We start from the raw sequence: 17,139 nt of genomic DNA on the forward strand, positions 1-17,139 counted from the left end.
AGATGGGTAGACAGTCCAAAAAACTCCACCCACTGGAGTGGAATTGCGTTCAACATAAGAGTCGGTGCTACAGTTGCTTCATCAGGAACCTCCCAGATGCATTAACACAAAGCAGAAAAAGGAACCGGTAACTTATTTTTGCAAACAGTTTCTTGTTTTTCTTTTATGTAATTATTTCATTTTTTCAGCCTGCAATATGCCGTTTTTGGAAAAACTCCCTTGTCAGCCAGTCGTCCTCGAAATAACTAATAGCATCGTTGACGAAAATGTTATTCTCAAGAATGAAATCCGTCCCCAGAGCGTCTCGCGACAACTGGTCCGCATAATCGTTCCCCGGAAGCTCGATATGTCCTGGAACCCATTGAATTGTGGTTCGATTACGCTGAGCCAGCTGTAAGATCTCATTGGCAACGGAATTGCCCACCCAAGTATTTTTATTCTTCTTCTGAAAAAAACATTTTTTCCAGTTATGTGACTTAATATCAACAAGCAAACATAACACCTAAAAAATTAATAAAGAAATAAAAAGGTGTGAAAAACACAAACAATTTTAAATTTTATTTTTTCTTCGAAAACATTCCAATATGTTCTATTTCTTCGTTAACATTCCCTCAATTACATTATGTTTTAAAAACAACCATTTTTCAACTTCTCCTCCTGAATCCCATTCGGTTGAAAAATAACCATATTCGAACTTCTCCCCTAGAAGTCATTTTATGACTTCTCATGGAGAACTCATAAAATGGCATTTCCCGGGAAAAGGTCAAAAATGGTTATTTTTGAAACGTAAATGGTTTAATAATTTCTAGCGTGCAGATTTTTATATTGCTGAATATCTTCTTTTTTATTACTTTCTTGAAGAAGTTGATTTCATCAATTTCTTATGTTTTGAACTTACTTAATTTTTTTTTCCTTTTTGAGTTTCTTTAAATTCTAGACCTATTGGTTTCCTTGTTTTCCTGACTTTTTGTCGACATTCAATTTCCTAATTTTATGATTTTCTGATTTCTGATTATCGTAGTTTTCTATTTTTTCAACTTCTTGAATTTCTGGATTTTCTAGACTCTTTCTCGATCTTTTCGATTTTATATTCTTGAAAATCTAAAATTCACTAAAGGTAAAAAAACACCACTAAATTTAAAAATAAAAGGTAAGTCCAAGGAAGTCAAGGAAGTTCAATACTTAAAAAATTTCATGAAAGACACAAAAAATATCAATGTTTTCAAGGAAAATGTAAAAATCTTAAAGAACAGAAATTTAAATTCTTTTTTTTATAAACTTTATAACCTCTACCCTTTCGAATTGATTCTAATCCTTTTTTCTTTCAGCTCTGTCCGGGAGAATATTGGTTGGATTCTATCAGCTGTTCCAATCTACGGAGTTATTTTGAAAACTGCCCCATCCCAACATAACACCACTGTGATAGGGTAGAAAACTTTATTTATAAAATAGGTACTTTAGATTATAAGACAACCGTACAGATTATTTACATAACAATTTTCGTAAACCTAATAAAAAAAAATCGGCACACATAAATCTTCGGGACTTTCACTCCCTGGGTGTCATTTTGAACTTCAGAGCTCCCTCGGGCGCGTACATGAACGTCACTACGTACTTCAACGGGTCGTGGTGGTACTCGAGCTTGTAGGACCGGAGCAGCTTAGCCAGCAGTATTTGCATCTCCAAATCGGCAAAGCGACGCCCCAGACACATCCGGGCTCCGTAACCATACGGCAGCGAAGCGAACGGGTGCAGCTTGTCTCCGGTGCCGCCCTGATTGGCCTTGAGCCAACGCTCCGGCTTGAAGGTCTTGGCATCGGTGACGTATTCCTCCATCGTGCCCGTCACCAGGCTCGGGAAGACGCATTGGACCTGAAAGATGTTTGAAATTATTAGAAAACAAGGGGGGAAGTTATTTCTAACCAATGACCTCGAAAATGTTGCGAAGTGTTATCAAATGGTCAAAAACAGTTCTTACCCCTTTTGGAATTCGGTAACCGCAGATAACGGTGTCCTCCTGGAGGGTTCGACCATTCCCTATAACCGTACTGTATACTCGAAGAACCTCTCGGATGAACGCCTTAAGGTAGTGAGCTTGATCGAGCAGCTGAATCGTGAGAGGGGTCTTCGGATCAGGCATGAGCCGCTTGAGCTCTTCATGCACTTTCTGCTGTTCGACTGGCCGTGTTGCCAGCTGATACAATATCGAGCAGACGGCCATCGAGATAGTATCGATACCAACCAGGATCAAATCCAATGCCATAACGACGGCTAGTTTGTCGCTGTTCTCGCTTTTGATAACACGTTCTAACAGAGAAGGCTCTCCATCCAGTGCTCGTCCTTCGTTCATCCGCATCCGTTGGGTTGCGTTCTTGATGTATTTCATACAAACCCTGAATATAAATATAAAAATGTTTTAACAATCACAACATTACTAGCAATCCAATTTACTCACTTCACGAAATAGTCCATATTATTGACATATTTAGTCCATAAAGGTGTTGGGAAGTACCGCCAATAAGGAGCCTTCAGTTCCAAGGTGGCAACGTTCCGAAGTGCATACTTGGCCGCGTTAATAATCTGTTGAGGTTCCGAGTTGGGGTCCAGATTGGGTTCCAAGCACCCTAGGCGAGTATCCAAAGCCACCAGACCGATACATTCCAGGGACCATTTGTGAATTTCGTTGTCGAAATCGTCCGGAAGTTCCTGATTCGAGTCCAACAGCTGGTTACATCGGTCAATGAACTCCTCCGTTACTTGTTCCAGAGGAGCTACGTAGCGGCGGACGGTCGATAGCTGCAGCACCGGTTTTTGGACTCGGGAACGAAACTCGCGCCAGGGTTCACCGTGACTGACGAGTAAAAAAAATAAAAGGTTTTTTTCAACTTAAATACAGATAAGGAAAATACATGATTTGTAGTTTTGTATGTGAAGGTCCTAGCTAAAATGTCTGAAATAATTTTTTAATATTACATTTGGAGGTTGCCAGGCGATAGCTTTGTTCTACGGATTCAAAAAAAGCCTGTCTCGACTCGAATTGCATCAGGCTGTAGAGTTTTTTTTTCTTGAAAATTGGCATGTTGTTTTTTTCACGCTGTATATTTAAAAAAATATCAGTTTTTTAAATGGTATGTACAAATGGTGTCACTCGAAGAACAACGACGTGGAATAATATTGTGCAAACTTTTGAAAAATCCTCTACATTTTATCGGGACGTTGCAAAAAAACTAATATCATTTTTAAGAAAACAAACTTTTTTAATGGGTTGGTCCTTTGGGTCTACAATGTGTAATTTCTCACTAAATGAATTGTACTGAATCTATTTCGCGCTATGAAAATTGAATTTCCTGTGTATTGGAGATAAGGTGTCTCCTTTTTTTTCCAAACCATAGTTCATAAATTTTATAAACGAAAGAATCTAATGAGGTTTGCTTAACTTAGCTTGCTTGCCTAGAGAGTTGCCGGTAGTTTCAAACGAAACCCTAACCTCTCTCTCTGAAATGCCGCAAATAAGCTGGGTGTATCGTCTACAACCCTGCATCGAGCCATAAAACGAGCCGGACTATCGACTTACAAGAAGGTAGTGACTCCAAAATACGACGGCCGAAGCGCGATCCCGGACGATGCTGACGAAGTTTGACTGCGTGGTAATGGACGACGAAACCTACGTCAAAGCCGGCTACAAGCAGCTTCCAGGAGCAGGAGCAGGAGTTTTATACGGCAAAAGGAAGGGGAAAGGTAGCAGATATTTTCAAGCACATGAAACTGTCAAAGTTCGCGAAGAAATATCTGGTTTGGCAAGCCATCTGTACCTGTGGCTTGAAAAGCAGCATTTTCATAGCTTCCGGGACTGTCAACCAAGAAATTTACGGGAAAGAGTGTTAGAATAATCGTCTGCTGCCTTTCCTGAAGAAACACGGTTGTTCCGTACTGTTTTGGCCGGATTCGGCATCTTGCCATAACGGTAAAAAGGCCATGGAGTGGTACGCCGCCATTAACGTGCAGGTGGTTCTCAAGGACAAGAACCCTCCCAAAACGCCAGAGCTCCGCCCAATTGAGAAATACTGGGCTATTGTCAAGCGGAACCTTAAGAAGACCAAAACAACTGCTAAGGACGAGCAGCAGTTCAAGGCAAACTGGCTTTCTGCGGCGAAGAAGATGGACAAGGTGGCTGTACAAAATCTGATGGCAGGGGTTAAGCGTAAGGCCCGGCAATTCGGATTCGGAAAAGCGGAAGCCTATCTGAATATTTTTCCTAAATTTTATACTGATTAAACTTGAAAAAGAAATTTAATTTGATTTTTTATATAAACGATTTCACCGATTTATACGCGTTTTCCCTTGACCAAATTTTGACCGTATCACCCTTTATGGTTTTATCGAATTCAGTTTTATTAATGAATTTAACATAGTTACGTAGTTGTATATTGGAGTTAAATTTTATAGAGTTCTATCCATCGTTAAGTTCCCATTACAAATATTATTCCCATTTTGTGAATGTCGCATAAAGTAACGGCTTAAAACTTTTAGCAAGACGTGTTTTGACCAATTGTTATATTGTTACCTCTCGCACATCTTTTTTGGGCTTGATCTAACACAGGGGTGAGCAACCTTTTGAACCAACGGGTCAATTTAAATTTGAAATCTTGTCGGCGGGCCGCACTTAAATTTTTTTTGTGATAATTATCAGAACTTCGTAATTTTTCATAACTACAAAATTTTGGCGAAAACAAATCTGAAAAAGAAAAGATAAAACGAATTCACGTTTTCGAAAACAAATTCACGGCAGTAGCAACACTACTTTTTTTAAAACCCGATATTGAAAAGGTACCTCGCTAGATCTTTGACATTTTTAAATACTCTCAATTTTTAATGGTTTTTAATAATACTTTTTTGTGAACATTCGTTCTTATAACATTCTTGTTTAAACCGATGATACTATTCGTCATCACTTCCATTTAAAAATCCTTTGGAGCTTACCACAGTGATAACTAAGAGTGTGATAAATATATTTTTAAAGAAATCACAGTCTTCTCAGCGTTGGACGTTGAATCGCTTTCTTGACTTTCTGTGATTTTTTTTCCACCATTAAAATGTGTCCTCAAAGCCTAGATTTTTTTCCTCCATAGTTTAAAAACTCGTTTGTTTAAATTGAAGTTCTGCATTGAATCATTGCACTCAGATGTTAAGCAAGGTTGTCGAAATCACAGAAAAATGTTCAATTTCACGTATTTTTAAGCAACTATCTTCCAAACTACGTTTTTGATTTTAAAATTTTTATCCAAATTTTCACCATTTTTAATCTTATTTAGATCAAAGGACTGAAGCAACTGTCAAATCACATACAAACCGACCGTACTGACTTTTTGGAACCAGAACGTCAGTTCCCCTTTGATTTCAATGGAATTTTGGAACCAAAACGTCAGTGCGGTACTGAAATGTCAGTTCGGAAATTTTCTTCTCTTTCAGCCCCTTGATTTAGATATCATTGCGATAGGATTTCTCAAGCTACACAGTAAATTTTTGCCTCGATTTCCAGCAAAAAAATTGCTGGAAATGTTCAGCAATCCAAATTTTTGCTGGAAACCAGCAATCGGTTTTCTGATTGCTGGATTTTTCAGCATTCGGTTGTGTTCTTGTCATTTTAGCTGAAAACCCAGCAATCGGATTTCAAATTGCTGGACTTTCCAGAAACTGATCTAGTTTGCTGGAAAATCAGCAATCGAGTTGTCAAATTGGGGTCTTTTTGTTTTCGTACGCTGCAAAAGGTGAGAATTTATTTCACGAACTTTGAATAGATTAATCAATTATTCTTATTTTCCTCTATATTATAGCAACCATGGTCTGCAGACATCAAGTCAAGGGTGAGTTTTCATTGGATAGGTAGATATTTCATGAAAGATACTAATCAAAACTCTATTTCAGGTGGTCAGCACTTTGGCACAAAGCTTCCACCCCAGAGCAGAGCTGGTGCTGATATATTAAAAAATGTATAATTTTGGAAATAAATACCTACATAATTGAAAAAATGGAATAATTCTTATTTATCGCTCATCAAAGCAACAGCCAGTATTCAATACCTAATTTCGAATTGAAATATAAATTTGATACCAAATACAGCCGAATGTTTTGAAAGAAATAGCTGGTTTCCAGCAATCTGGATTGCTGATTTCCAGCAATTTGAATTGCTGGAAATTTTGCTGGAAAGTCAGTGGGACAAAAACCAGCAAAATTTTGCTGGTTTCCAGCAAAAAAAAATTGCTGTGTATATTTTGACTCTGGTAATGTGGGTTGCGAATTATAAGTGGAATAAATCAATTTATCAATGTTTCTGATACATTTCCTATCAAATTTCTGAAAAAAGCATCACAGATAATCGTCAAAGACATTTAGGGTGGAATCACAGAATTTCAGATATCATTTTTTTTATCACGAACTAATATTTTTGTGGGTTGATTCATGTTGATAAACAACTTAAAATCGTTTACCCAAGCTTTATTATTTAACTTTCGTAATTTTCGTCAATATTCAGAAATAAAAAAAAACATATCAGAAGTTTTATGTTCAATTTTTTTTTGCCATTGAATAGAATAATTAAAAAAAATAATCTGTTGAGCATATTTTTTATCATTCAACTTTATATTTGGAATGAAAATAGGTAATGACTTCACTATACCGGCTTCGAAATTCCTTTGACCATGTGTAGGTTCCGATTTTTGGCTGTTCTTCCGACTCACTTTAACGGATTTGGTCTTGTGGAAGGAAAAAAGTATACTAATAAAAAAAACACTCCAATATAACATTATGCCAATAAACAATATTGCATTTAAGCCTTGAACAGAACATAATAAACGCTTAAAATGCCAGAAAAAAGTTAACAATCTGTAATTTTCCCAACTATCCATGGTAAAAAAAAATTAAGGCAAAAAAATTTGAAAAAAGCTTCGCGGGCCGCACACAAGGGTCTTGCGCGCCACATGCGGCCCGCGGGCCGCTGGTTGCTCACCCCTGATCTAACACAAGCCGTATCTTATCGATCATTATATTCACATTCCAAAAAATTATTATTTTTTTCAAAATGCCTAAAATGTGTCTGCCTCAATCATAACAGTTTGCATCAGTATCTTTTTTTTAATTATGCTCGTTACAGTAACCTTTCCCTTGGTTCAAAGTTTTAATTCGTATTATTTTATTTTGAGGTGAAAATCTGTATGTTTTCAAAGTTTGTTAAATTTACAAAAAAGAAGGTCATGTCATAACTCTAAAAGGGAATTGACCTCTCAATATTAATCTTGTTTCGATCGTCATATTCATTTCTAAATTTTATCTCATACAGTCTCCGACCACCCACATAGAGGAAACGGGACTTGACCAGTCACAAGCCGTCTTTTGATGAGTTGTTACATTGAGACCTCTCGCACAACTTTATTGGACTGGACCTCACAATGACCATCTTATTTCTATATCCTCAAATTCATATTCCAAACATTATTTAAGATTTCTAAATTTCATCTCATTTAGTTTGCGACCTCTTGCACAAACTAAACGGGAATTGATCTCTAGCAAGCCGTCTTTTTATGAGTTGTTACATTGTGACCTCTCGCACAACTCAATTGGACTTGACCTCTCGCAAGCCATCTTGTTTCGATCATATGTTTATATTCCAAACATTATTCAAGACTTCTAAATTTCATCTTGTTTAGTTCGAGACCTCTCGCACAAATTAAACAAAACTTGACCTCTCGCAGGCCGTATTTTGATGAACTGTTAGTGTAGCGACCGGAAGTTACTTCGTCGGACATTTTGTTTTCCTTTTGCACCTTAACGCGAATTAGTAGAAACGTGTCAGTCCACAATAAACTAGATTTTTTCTAACTGCCAGAATTGGTTACACCTACCAAGGACGAGCTCCTACACACACATATTTATACACACACTGTTCTCTTTTTCCTTGCCGTTCACACTAACACAATAACCTTTTGCCAAAACTTCCCTACGGCACACACATCATGAAAAGCTAACGGCCGTAGGGTTTCATTTGAAGTCATCTGATATAATTAATTACTTAATCTTTATACACGCTCCTGATTCCTACAGTTAAATTGTGACCTCTCGCACAACTAAATTGGACTTGACCTCTCACAAGCCGTCTTGTTTCGATCAACATATTAATATTCCAAATCTTATTCAAGATTACTCAATTTTGTCTTCCGCAAGCCATTTTTATTCGAGTTATTATTCAAGATTTCTTAATTTAATCTCATTTAAACTAAATGGGACTTGAGTTCTTACAAGCCGTCTTTTGATGAATTATTGTGACCTCTCGCCCAACTTATTTGGACTTGACCTCTTACAAGCCATCTTGATTCGTTCGTCATATTCATATTCCAAACTATATTCAACATTTCTAAATATCATCTCGTTTTGTACGACCTCTCGCACAAACTAAACGGGGGTTTTTTTTAACGATCCTTATATTTACATTACAAATTTTATGAATTGATCCCATAATACTTCTGTCACAACTTTACCAGTTTAAGTGAGTATTCTGTTTGTTTTTTCATTTGGCACATTACAGAAAACATTTCCAACTTTCAACTTTTCTTTTTCAATAAAGTACGATGTTTAATTAATCTTCCAATTTACTTATAATTACAAATGCCTCATAACAGTACCAGTTTTAATGAACATTCTATTTTTCTACAATTTTAACTTTTTTAGGGAAAAATAAAATGTTTAAATAATTGTTCAATTAACTATAAACTTAGATCACAGCAACAAATTTTCTCCAACCAAACAGTTATCCAACTAAGTACGTAATATAGTACTATATATCAGTTTTCTATCGTTCGCATCGCTAATGTTCCAATACCATTATTCAATATAATGATTCAAGTCTTGTTTTAAATTAATATTTCAAAATGTCAGGACAAGACTAAGGTTTTATCCCGATGAAATAACTGTTTATTTGTCAATAAGTCGAAGTAGGTACTTATGGCAACGAAGAACTAAAATCTCTCGTGGTGGTTCATTCTATTTACTAATACGAAACTATGAAATAACAATAACAGTGTCCGAACTTTAATAATCTGTTATCAGATCAATAAATTTTGAAATCTTGTCTGTTAAATTGTAATAGTTTCAATGGATTTATCCATTACATAAAAACTGTGAAAAATCTAAGCATATGGCACCACTGCTAGTGAGTTACAGCTTAGATACGATCAAGGTTCTTAGATCACTAGGCTCTCTGACTTTTTCAGTAAGTAGGCGAGAAGAGCGCGGTGAGATTCAGTGAGTTAGTTTGTAAACATTGGTAAATTTGCTTTAGCTGAGGGCTTTGTTGGTAAACAAACTCCACGAACACCGCAGTAGCAAAATCAAAATGGCTGAATCGAGAATTTCACATATCGTTACACATCCCATATATACACACCTTGGATACGATATTCACGATTATTTTCATTTGTTCGGTCAGCTTCTTGAAATCTCATCCTCAGATTTCAAAGCTTGAAGCATTTTACGAAGACTATAACAAGGACTTTACTTATCTAATGGTTGTTCTAAACTAAGTTATTTGAACAGTAAACCAACATGAATACTTTATCTGCATCATCTGAATCAAGCATAGAACACTTTTATTTATCGAAAATTAGCCCAATAATTTTGGCACCACTTGAAAGCTGGGACTTTCTCCTTTCATTTCAACCCAAATTTGAAATATTGCATCGGGGGTCAGAACATTTAATTTTTTTTTAATGAGTTTTGAATCTTTTTGATGCCAAGCAAAAATAAAATCGCATTGGAAATGATAGCTTGAATCGTTAACAACGTTACGAACCAATAAGTAAAAGATTGTAGAAGTGATTACTTCAAGTCGGTATAAATCGGATTTGATGAAATGTAGGTACGCCATGTTTGCAAATTCTAAAGACGATTTCGCTCAATTTGCTCTCACGCGCGCGCTTCAAGTGAGTGTTGTCTCTTCGAGCAGCATTCGTACATACCTTCAGTATGTACGAATACAGTGTCGAAATAACGTGTCCAGATCTACAAATTTTCACCAGTTCTGCGGTTTTACGGATCAATGTCCAAAATCTGCGGATTTTCAGGATTTCCAACGGATTATTCAAATTATTACGATTTTTTATGCAACATTCCCAAAATTCTAGCTGATGACCAAAAACAAAGGTCATCAAGTTTCATTTGATGAAAATCAGTATATTTTTCGTTTTTTTTTGTCAAATTTATGGATTTGATTTCTGGTATTGGTACAATCAGTGATGAGAGATTTTATTAGATTTTTCAAATGAAATAATAATCAATCTGTTTTTGACATTCCACCTCGTTTCTCTCAATTTTTATCACTTCAATGTCTTGTACAAAGTTGTAGCCAGGGTGATTTCCTATTAGCTAATGTTATTGACATATTGAGTTGGATTAACGCTACAGGTGAGACAAGCGTTTTTACAGTGATTATTATGAGTTTGTCTTTGAAAAAACCATTGAAAAGGTTAAAAAATCTTCCAAAAAAAAATTATTTCTAGACCCCCCGATGAATTATGGGCTTAAATGATAGGAGAAAGTTCCAGCTTTTGAATGGTGCATAGCGATACTAATTTTCGAAAAATTAAGTTTTCTCACAGAGGCACCTTGATTTTTTCTTTCGATGTACACAACAAACAGGCGGATAAATGATGCGAAACTACTATGAAAAAATATGCTGTGCACTAGCTTCAAGGCTATTTTAGTAAAAATCTAGGCCATCCATGGTTTAAAGAATATATCAAAGCTCCTTTTGAAGATAAGTCCTTTACTGACATTTTTTTTTTAGCATCATTCAGTACCGTAATATGGAGTGAAAAGGGACATGGAGGCTGATAGGGACACAAATGGGAAAAAATATTGTGATCCAAATATCAGACTATCTACAATTTTTTCTAATTGCAGGACCAAAACGTTTCTTGATTATTGCATTAAAGCAAGTTTAAATTTAAATTTATTTAGGTATGTAGCTTGAATAAATGAAAAAATAGTTGTTTGAAGCACTAAAAAATCGCCAAATTTCATACCATGACAAATGTTATTTTTCATTACTTCAAATAGTGATGTCATGTCTACTTGTTTGATATGATTTTGGAGAAAAAAGAAGACAATTAATTCAAACTGCTTCAAACGGTAGCACATTTAATAAAACATTCTTTGGCAAACTTATCGTGGGGTTAGCTGGGAAATGTCCACAAAAGTGTTTGAAATCCCCCAAGATTGTGGAAAATAATTCAGAACTGAAGACAATTTACTTTGCAGATGATCCTAGAAAAATTAAGATATCAGTTTTTTTAGCAAGTCTATAAATAAAATCTTTTTTTCGGGAAGTTTTTTCGGCTTGCAGTCTTGTTTTTAGCAAAAATGACGTATTGAATTACGTTTCCAACGCAAATCGAAACGTCGTTTTAGCTAAAAACAAGACTGCAAGCCGCAAAAACTTCCCGAAAAAAACATATTTCCAGTTGAATTTTTCTACCACAAAAAATAATATAAATAAAATCTAAATTTAAGGCAGTGAGGCACCTTTGAATAAAAGTGTTGTTGACATAAAAGTGATTGCTGGAGATTGGAACAACTAAAAAATATCTCCAAAGCGAAAACTATGCACTGATTTGAGTTTTGAATGACAAAAGTTAAAATGAACGCATTTTTATTGCTGAGCATTTTTTAAATACACGAGTTTCTCAATAAACAAGCAACTATTCATATTAAACCCACTTGAGAGGTAATCAAAAATTAATGTTTCAAAATTGTTAGTAAAAAACCTTTCATTTTTTTTTCTTTCATTCAGTTTGGTTCAGGTTAGCAAAATATAAAATAATATTGTCAAACCATTTCAATGTATCCAAAATTCAATAATAAGTTTTAAAACCCAATAATTCCGTAAAAACAAAAAATGTGATAAATTTTCAAGGATTTTGATGTGCAATTATAAGATTTCCGTTAAAATCTGACGAAGTTATGTGTGTTTCAAATATGGCCTATTTTTTCATAAAACAATCCAACCTTCAACATTTTGATAGATAAAAATAAAATAATGTGTTTAAATGTTGTAAAAATGGACCCAATTTAAAATTTTGGGGAAAATCTGAAGGTCCCAGTGCAAACCTGTCAGATTTTTAAAAAACATCCCCTCAATCCAAATTATAAATATGAAGCCCTTGAAGCCAAAGAGGTATAATAAGTGCATAAAACATTATTTCGAGTTTTTTTTATTTTTCTATCAAACGAAAAGTACTTTAAATAAAATTCTTAAAATCTAAAAAAATTATCAAAAATAGTTTGGAATATGAAAAATCGTTTGGCATCATTAACTAAAAATCGATCATTTTGTCACTTATACTCCTTTGGTTCTGAAGGCCTCATATGATTTTGACTTCTAGTTCTGAGCTACCATTTTTGTTTTTGAATGTCAAGCAACATTTCCCTTCAAATTTTTAAATTTTCTGCTCAAGCTCGAGTTCAATGCATGCAGTGATCGTTCCAGCCCAGCTGATTTTCCGATCGAGAAAATAATTAAATGTCCGCATCACCGGTAATTTTAAATTGACCAGTTATAATTACGAAACGCTTTGTTGGCAGAGCTGCAGAGACTTTCCGAATAGAAAAAAAGTTTTCACTTGTTGTGGTGCATTTCAATTTCACCTCTTTTCAGTGCAAACCGTACCAAACCCAAACCAAAGCCACATGTTCGCCTCAGTTGTATAGTGAAAGCTTTCGTATTAAACACTGGGTCACGTAGATGCTGTTTTTGTTGGCTTGAATCGTAAAACCATTGATTAGAAGTTGCGTATTGTGGTGCCAATCAAACGCGTGAAGCATGCGCATGCCTGTGTGTGATTATGTACCTAAACTGTCGAAATTTATCATTCATTCGGTCATAATAGACCATTTTGTTGTCTGTCAATATTTACATTGAATTTATTATATTTTTATTCATAAGGGTAATAAACCACTTCTTTGAGGGTTCCTACACTTAAAAGTCGTTTGTTGGAGATTTTTTTTAAATAATAAAAATTTTGAACTATTTTGAGCTTAATAATTTTTTTAGTCAAATTCGCAGTTACAAATCTCTTAATCAAGGTTCAAAATGAAGTTCAAAGGTTCTGTTTTTTTCATAATTATTTAAATTATTTAAATTTTTCTACTTACACTCCCACGACACCGGGTAGATCACCGAAGAAATCCTTCCTTAGTTCGCTCTTGTACTTGACCAGACTTGGCATCGAGGGCCGGAACGGCGTTGGACCTTCGTTTCGATAGACCTAGATCGAGACCACCGATCCGCGTTGCATTGCATCCATCACGCATGGGAACAGACCACGTGGAAGCGAGCGAACGAGAAAGAGAGAAGAAAAAAACAAAATAAGGAAAAGTGAAACAAACGGAAACTTGTTGTCAGTCGCTGGAGCCAAGATATGACCTAGAAAAGTGTATGGCGCATTCCTCAAGTGGTTTTTTTGTTTCTCCACGGTATTCACTACGATTTAAACTGGTACCCCATACACCGTAGGACTAAAGAAGGGGTTAAACGGCTAAAAGAATCAGTCAAGTTCAAAGCTATTGTCTTTTTCATTTTAGTTGTTATTTTTTCCACCTTTGTTCGCATGCAAGTTTTGATCGAAAGACCTGAGTGCGTCTGGTTTTAGAAGCGACGAACCTTGAAATTCATTCATTTCAGCTTTAGTTGGTCGATTGATGGCGGCAAATGGGTGAGTTCAAAATAAAGTAGTAAACTAGCACCGGTTTTGCAACTTCTTGCTATTTGGTTTCCGATGACGGAACGACATTCCGGAAGTAAAAAATTTAAAAATATATGCTCGTTAAAGGTTCCTCGCCTTGGTGGCCCACATGTTGGCTTATAAAGCCGGTTGTGTTATATGACAATGGAACTAGTTTTTGAATTATTAAAAGCAAACATAATTTTTATTTTAGTGATAAATATCTGAATTCCAAATAATACAAGTTATCAAAATTTTGAAGTTCAATAAAGTCGATGCTCAGCATTGATAAGTGATTCAAGTTCTTATCAGTTTAGAAGAAGGAATACGTTATCATAAACCCTTTTTAGATTATTGAAATGGAAATTACTAGAACATTCCAACTTTATTCTATACCAGAAAATTTGGTGTATTTTGCTCTACCTTTCGGAAACTGATTCAATTTGCCTTAATCTTTAGAATTTGGAATTAGTTTGTAAATATTTCTTTTTTATCGAATTTCATCTTCATTCAAAGACAACCTATTCATAATGAAAATTGCAAATTAAATTTCAAAATAGAATAAAAAGACGATAAAACGTTTTTTTTTTATTTGGAATGAATTTTTTACAAAAAAAAACTGTAACTGGTTTGTATTTCTCCGTTTTCGCCCCTTCGAGAAACCGATTGTGTTTTCAAAGTTCTGATTTTGAATGCTAATCAATTGAGCCAGTCCAAATAATTTTTCAATATACGCACTGATTTTTTAAAAACTTATCTGAAAATCATTATGAAAATCAAAAGATAAAGCGAATTTAACAAGGTTTTGAAAAGTCCTCTTCATATATCAATTTAAGAAATAAATTGAACGTTAAATTTATACATGTTCTGTGGTGACTTCATTCCTCAAGTCTGTATTCGATTTGTTAAGATTTGTAATTGTTACTTGTTTGAAAACAGCCTGAATCAATTAATTTAAAGTATGCACATACTTCTTGTAATTTGTAACGATTTAACCGTAATATATCTACAACATTTTCAGCTCTTCTATCATTTACTACTGCCTCAACATCCGAAATTTTCAACGATACCATGCTTAGAAATTTTATTTTTTCTTAATCTTCTAAAATGAAGTTTTTGCATAAGCAAGGCGCGTACTTGACTCTTATATATCTGCAAACATGCAATGAAATGTGGAGGAAATGTTGATAGGTGAAAATTGAGTTAAAATATTCGAAAAATAAAAAGCTTGAAATATTCTATTTTGTCATAACAAACTGGCAACTCTTTTTTTTTGTAAATTCTTTATTTGTAACGGCTCATAACTTTAGGCTTTAAGGAGCCAAACTCGTTTTGTTTGATTACAATTGTTTGCTTATATTTAGTTCACTTTTTGAAGAAAAGATAGAAGATAGATAGGGAAATGAGAAAATAAAAAGAATTATAGACGAAGATAAACTGGCAACTCTATTTTAAACCCAATTTGTAACTTTTGAACAGAATGGAAGCGATTGACATGTTACAAAAAAGGCTATTCTAGGCCCTATTTGTAACTTTAATACTGAGTGATGCGATTGACGTTTCACTAAAAGGCTATTTGAGGAACATTTTGTAACTTTCATGCTCGCATTCAAGAAGATTCGGTACCAATTCGCTCTGGAACCTTTGTTCAGTGAAATTCGAACTTTGAAGGCACGCATTTAAGTAGATATGGGACTTTTGGTTGCTTGGGTACACCTCATTTTGCATGCGTTTTAAAATTGTTCAAACATATTGAAAAGTGAACGATGTTTGACAATTTGTAAATTGAATCATCTCTTCGAAATAAATCTGACTTTTGTACCAAAGTTGATAAAACATACTGGAAAGAATACTCTCTAGTTTTTTGTGCTACTTTTATACCCACTTATTAAAATTTTTTAAAGAGTGTTTTGTTCATACAAATAAAAACAAATTGCCTAAATACCACAAATCATCTCATCCTGTCAAGTCTATATTTAAAACTAACGTCGTTCAAAAAGGAAATTGTTCGTTGATTTTGAATAAAAGTTATTCCTTAACAAAATAGAAGCATCTTTCGATTTTATAAATCATATCAATGCCTAAAAATTACACGTGTAATTTTATCAGAAATAAAAAAGCTAACTTATATTTTGTAGGAATGACATTCTTTTGGAGCAACGTTAGATTTTCGTTTGTTAATTAGGATTTGAAATTGCGTTAGACCGGCTTTAAAACAGTAGCGAATATTGCATCAAAAAAAGGTTCAATGAGGAGGCTGAAAAAAAATATCATTTTTTAATCATCCTGAAGAGAACCTGATTTATTACCAAATGCACAATGTAGAAATATATTTCATCATATCTTTAAATATTGTTAAATTATTTTTCAAATTAATCATTTGGCTTTTAAGATAATATAATAATTTTTTAAAGACTCTTTAAGACTTTAATTTAAAATTCTTATTCTTACTCTCCAGGGATGAAGAAAAAGAGTTTAAAAGAGAAGCAAAGACCTCATCTTGAAACTATCTGTTAATAAGTAAGAACTCCAAATATCGAGTTTGAAAAAATTAAATCCAATCTGATGTGTCCTGACTCAAGCATTTAGTCAGCGAAACTTTTTTTTGTGAAGAAATGAATTCAACTGTGTAAGTTTAAATTTCAGGGAATAGATTAGCTGATGATGTTAAAAAAATGTGAAAAAGTGTCGGAGAGAGGTGTGGGTTCAAGTCCTACCGGGAGACAAGACGGATTTTTTTCGGATTTAAATTTTTATTTAATTTATTCCCTGCAATTTCATTTTACACAGTTGGATTCATTTCTTCAGAAAAATATCTGAAATTTTATGGAAAATTCACAACTCTAAATAACAAGGATTCCGGGAGAATAACTAGACTCTAATTAAAGTTTGAAAAATCTGTTTATTAAGAAATAAGGTACAGTAAAACAAAGCCAAAATTTTATGTTTAAAAAAATAAAAATTATGTACTGGAAAATCCGGAACAGATGAAAAAATTTTAATTTGACCCTCATATATTAATACAACTTTTTGACAAGGCCGTGCAAACGAGGGGGTGTTCAGTGGTTTGAAATGAAGATTATTCTAAGTAAAGTTTTTTTTTTTGAATTTATCGTAGTAATGGGAAATTACTTGATATTTTAAAAAAACTTTAAACATACATGTCAGATAATTGGCTCGCCTCCGGGCGAATTTAATACTATATCCTATATCACTCTTAGACTAAAATATTTCTTTTACGACAGTCAACGCTTTATGCGTTCACAAATTGAAACTAGTTTTTAATTGTAAATTTTGAACTGCAATTCCACTCTCACACTCTCACACTCTCACACTCAAAAACACTACCACCTCTTTGGAATGTGGTTTC

The 17,139-nt window shown here is 34.3% G+C and overlaps 1 protein-coding gene across 2 annotated transcripts in view; it reads right to left on the reverse strand.

The window, feature by feature from the left end:
- Nucleotides 1-1,423: 1,423 nt before the first annotated feature.
- LOC129754451 (probable cytochrome P450 301a1, mitochondrial) overlaps nt 1,424-17,139 on the reverse strand; it is a 66,692-nt gene continuing 50,976 nt past the window's right edge. For both annotated transcript variants that reach the window (XM_055750538.1, XM_055750539.1), the window contains exons 4-7: nt 13,201-13,313; nt 2,456-2,851; nt 1,979-2,393; nt 1,424-1,872 (exon numbers count right to left, since the gene is read on the reverse strand). In XM_055750538.1, the coding sequence (XP_055606513.1) occupies nt 1,549-1,872; nt 1,979-2,393; nt 2,456-2,851; nt 13,201-13,313 (1,248 nt within the window). In that variant the 3' untranslated portion in view covers nt 1,424-1,548. The remainder of the gene's footprint in view (nt 1,873-1,978; nt 2,394-2,455; nt 2,852-13,200; nt 13,314-17,139) is intronic.

Source organism: Uranotaenia lowii, chromosome 3, assembly GCF_029784155.1.
Source record: "Uranotaenia lowii strain MFRU-FL chromosome 3, ASM2978415v1, whole genome shotgun sequence".
Classification (NCBI taxonomy): domain Eukaryota; kingdom Metazoa; phylum Arthropoda; class Insecta; order Diptera; family Culicidae; genus Uranotaenia; species Uranotaenia lowii.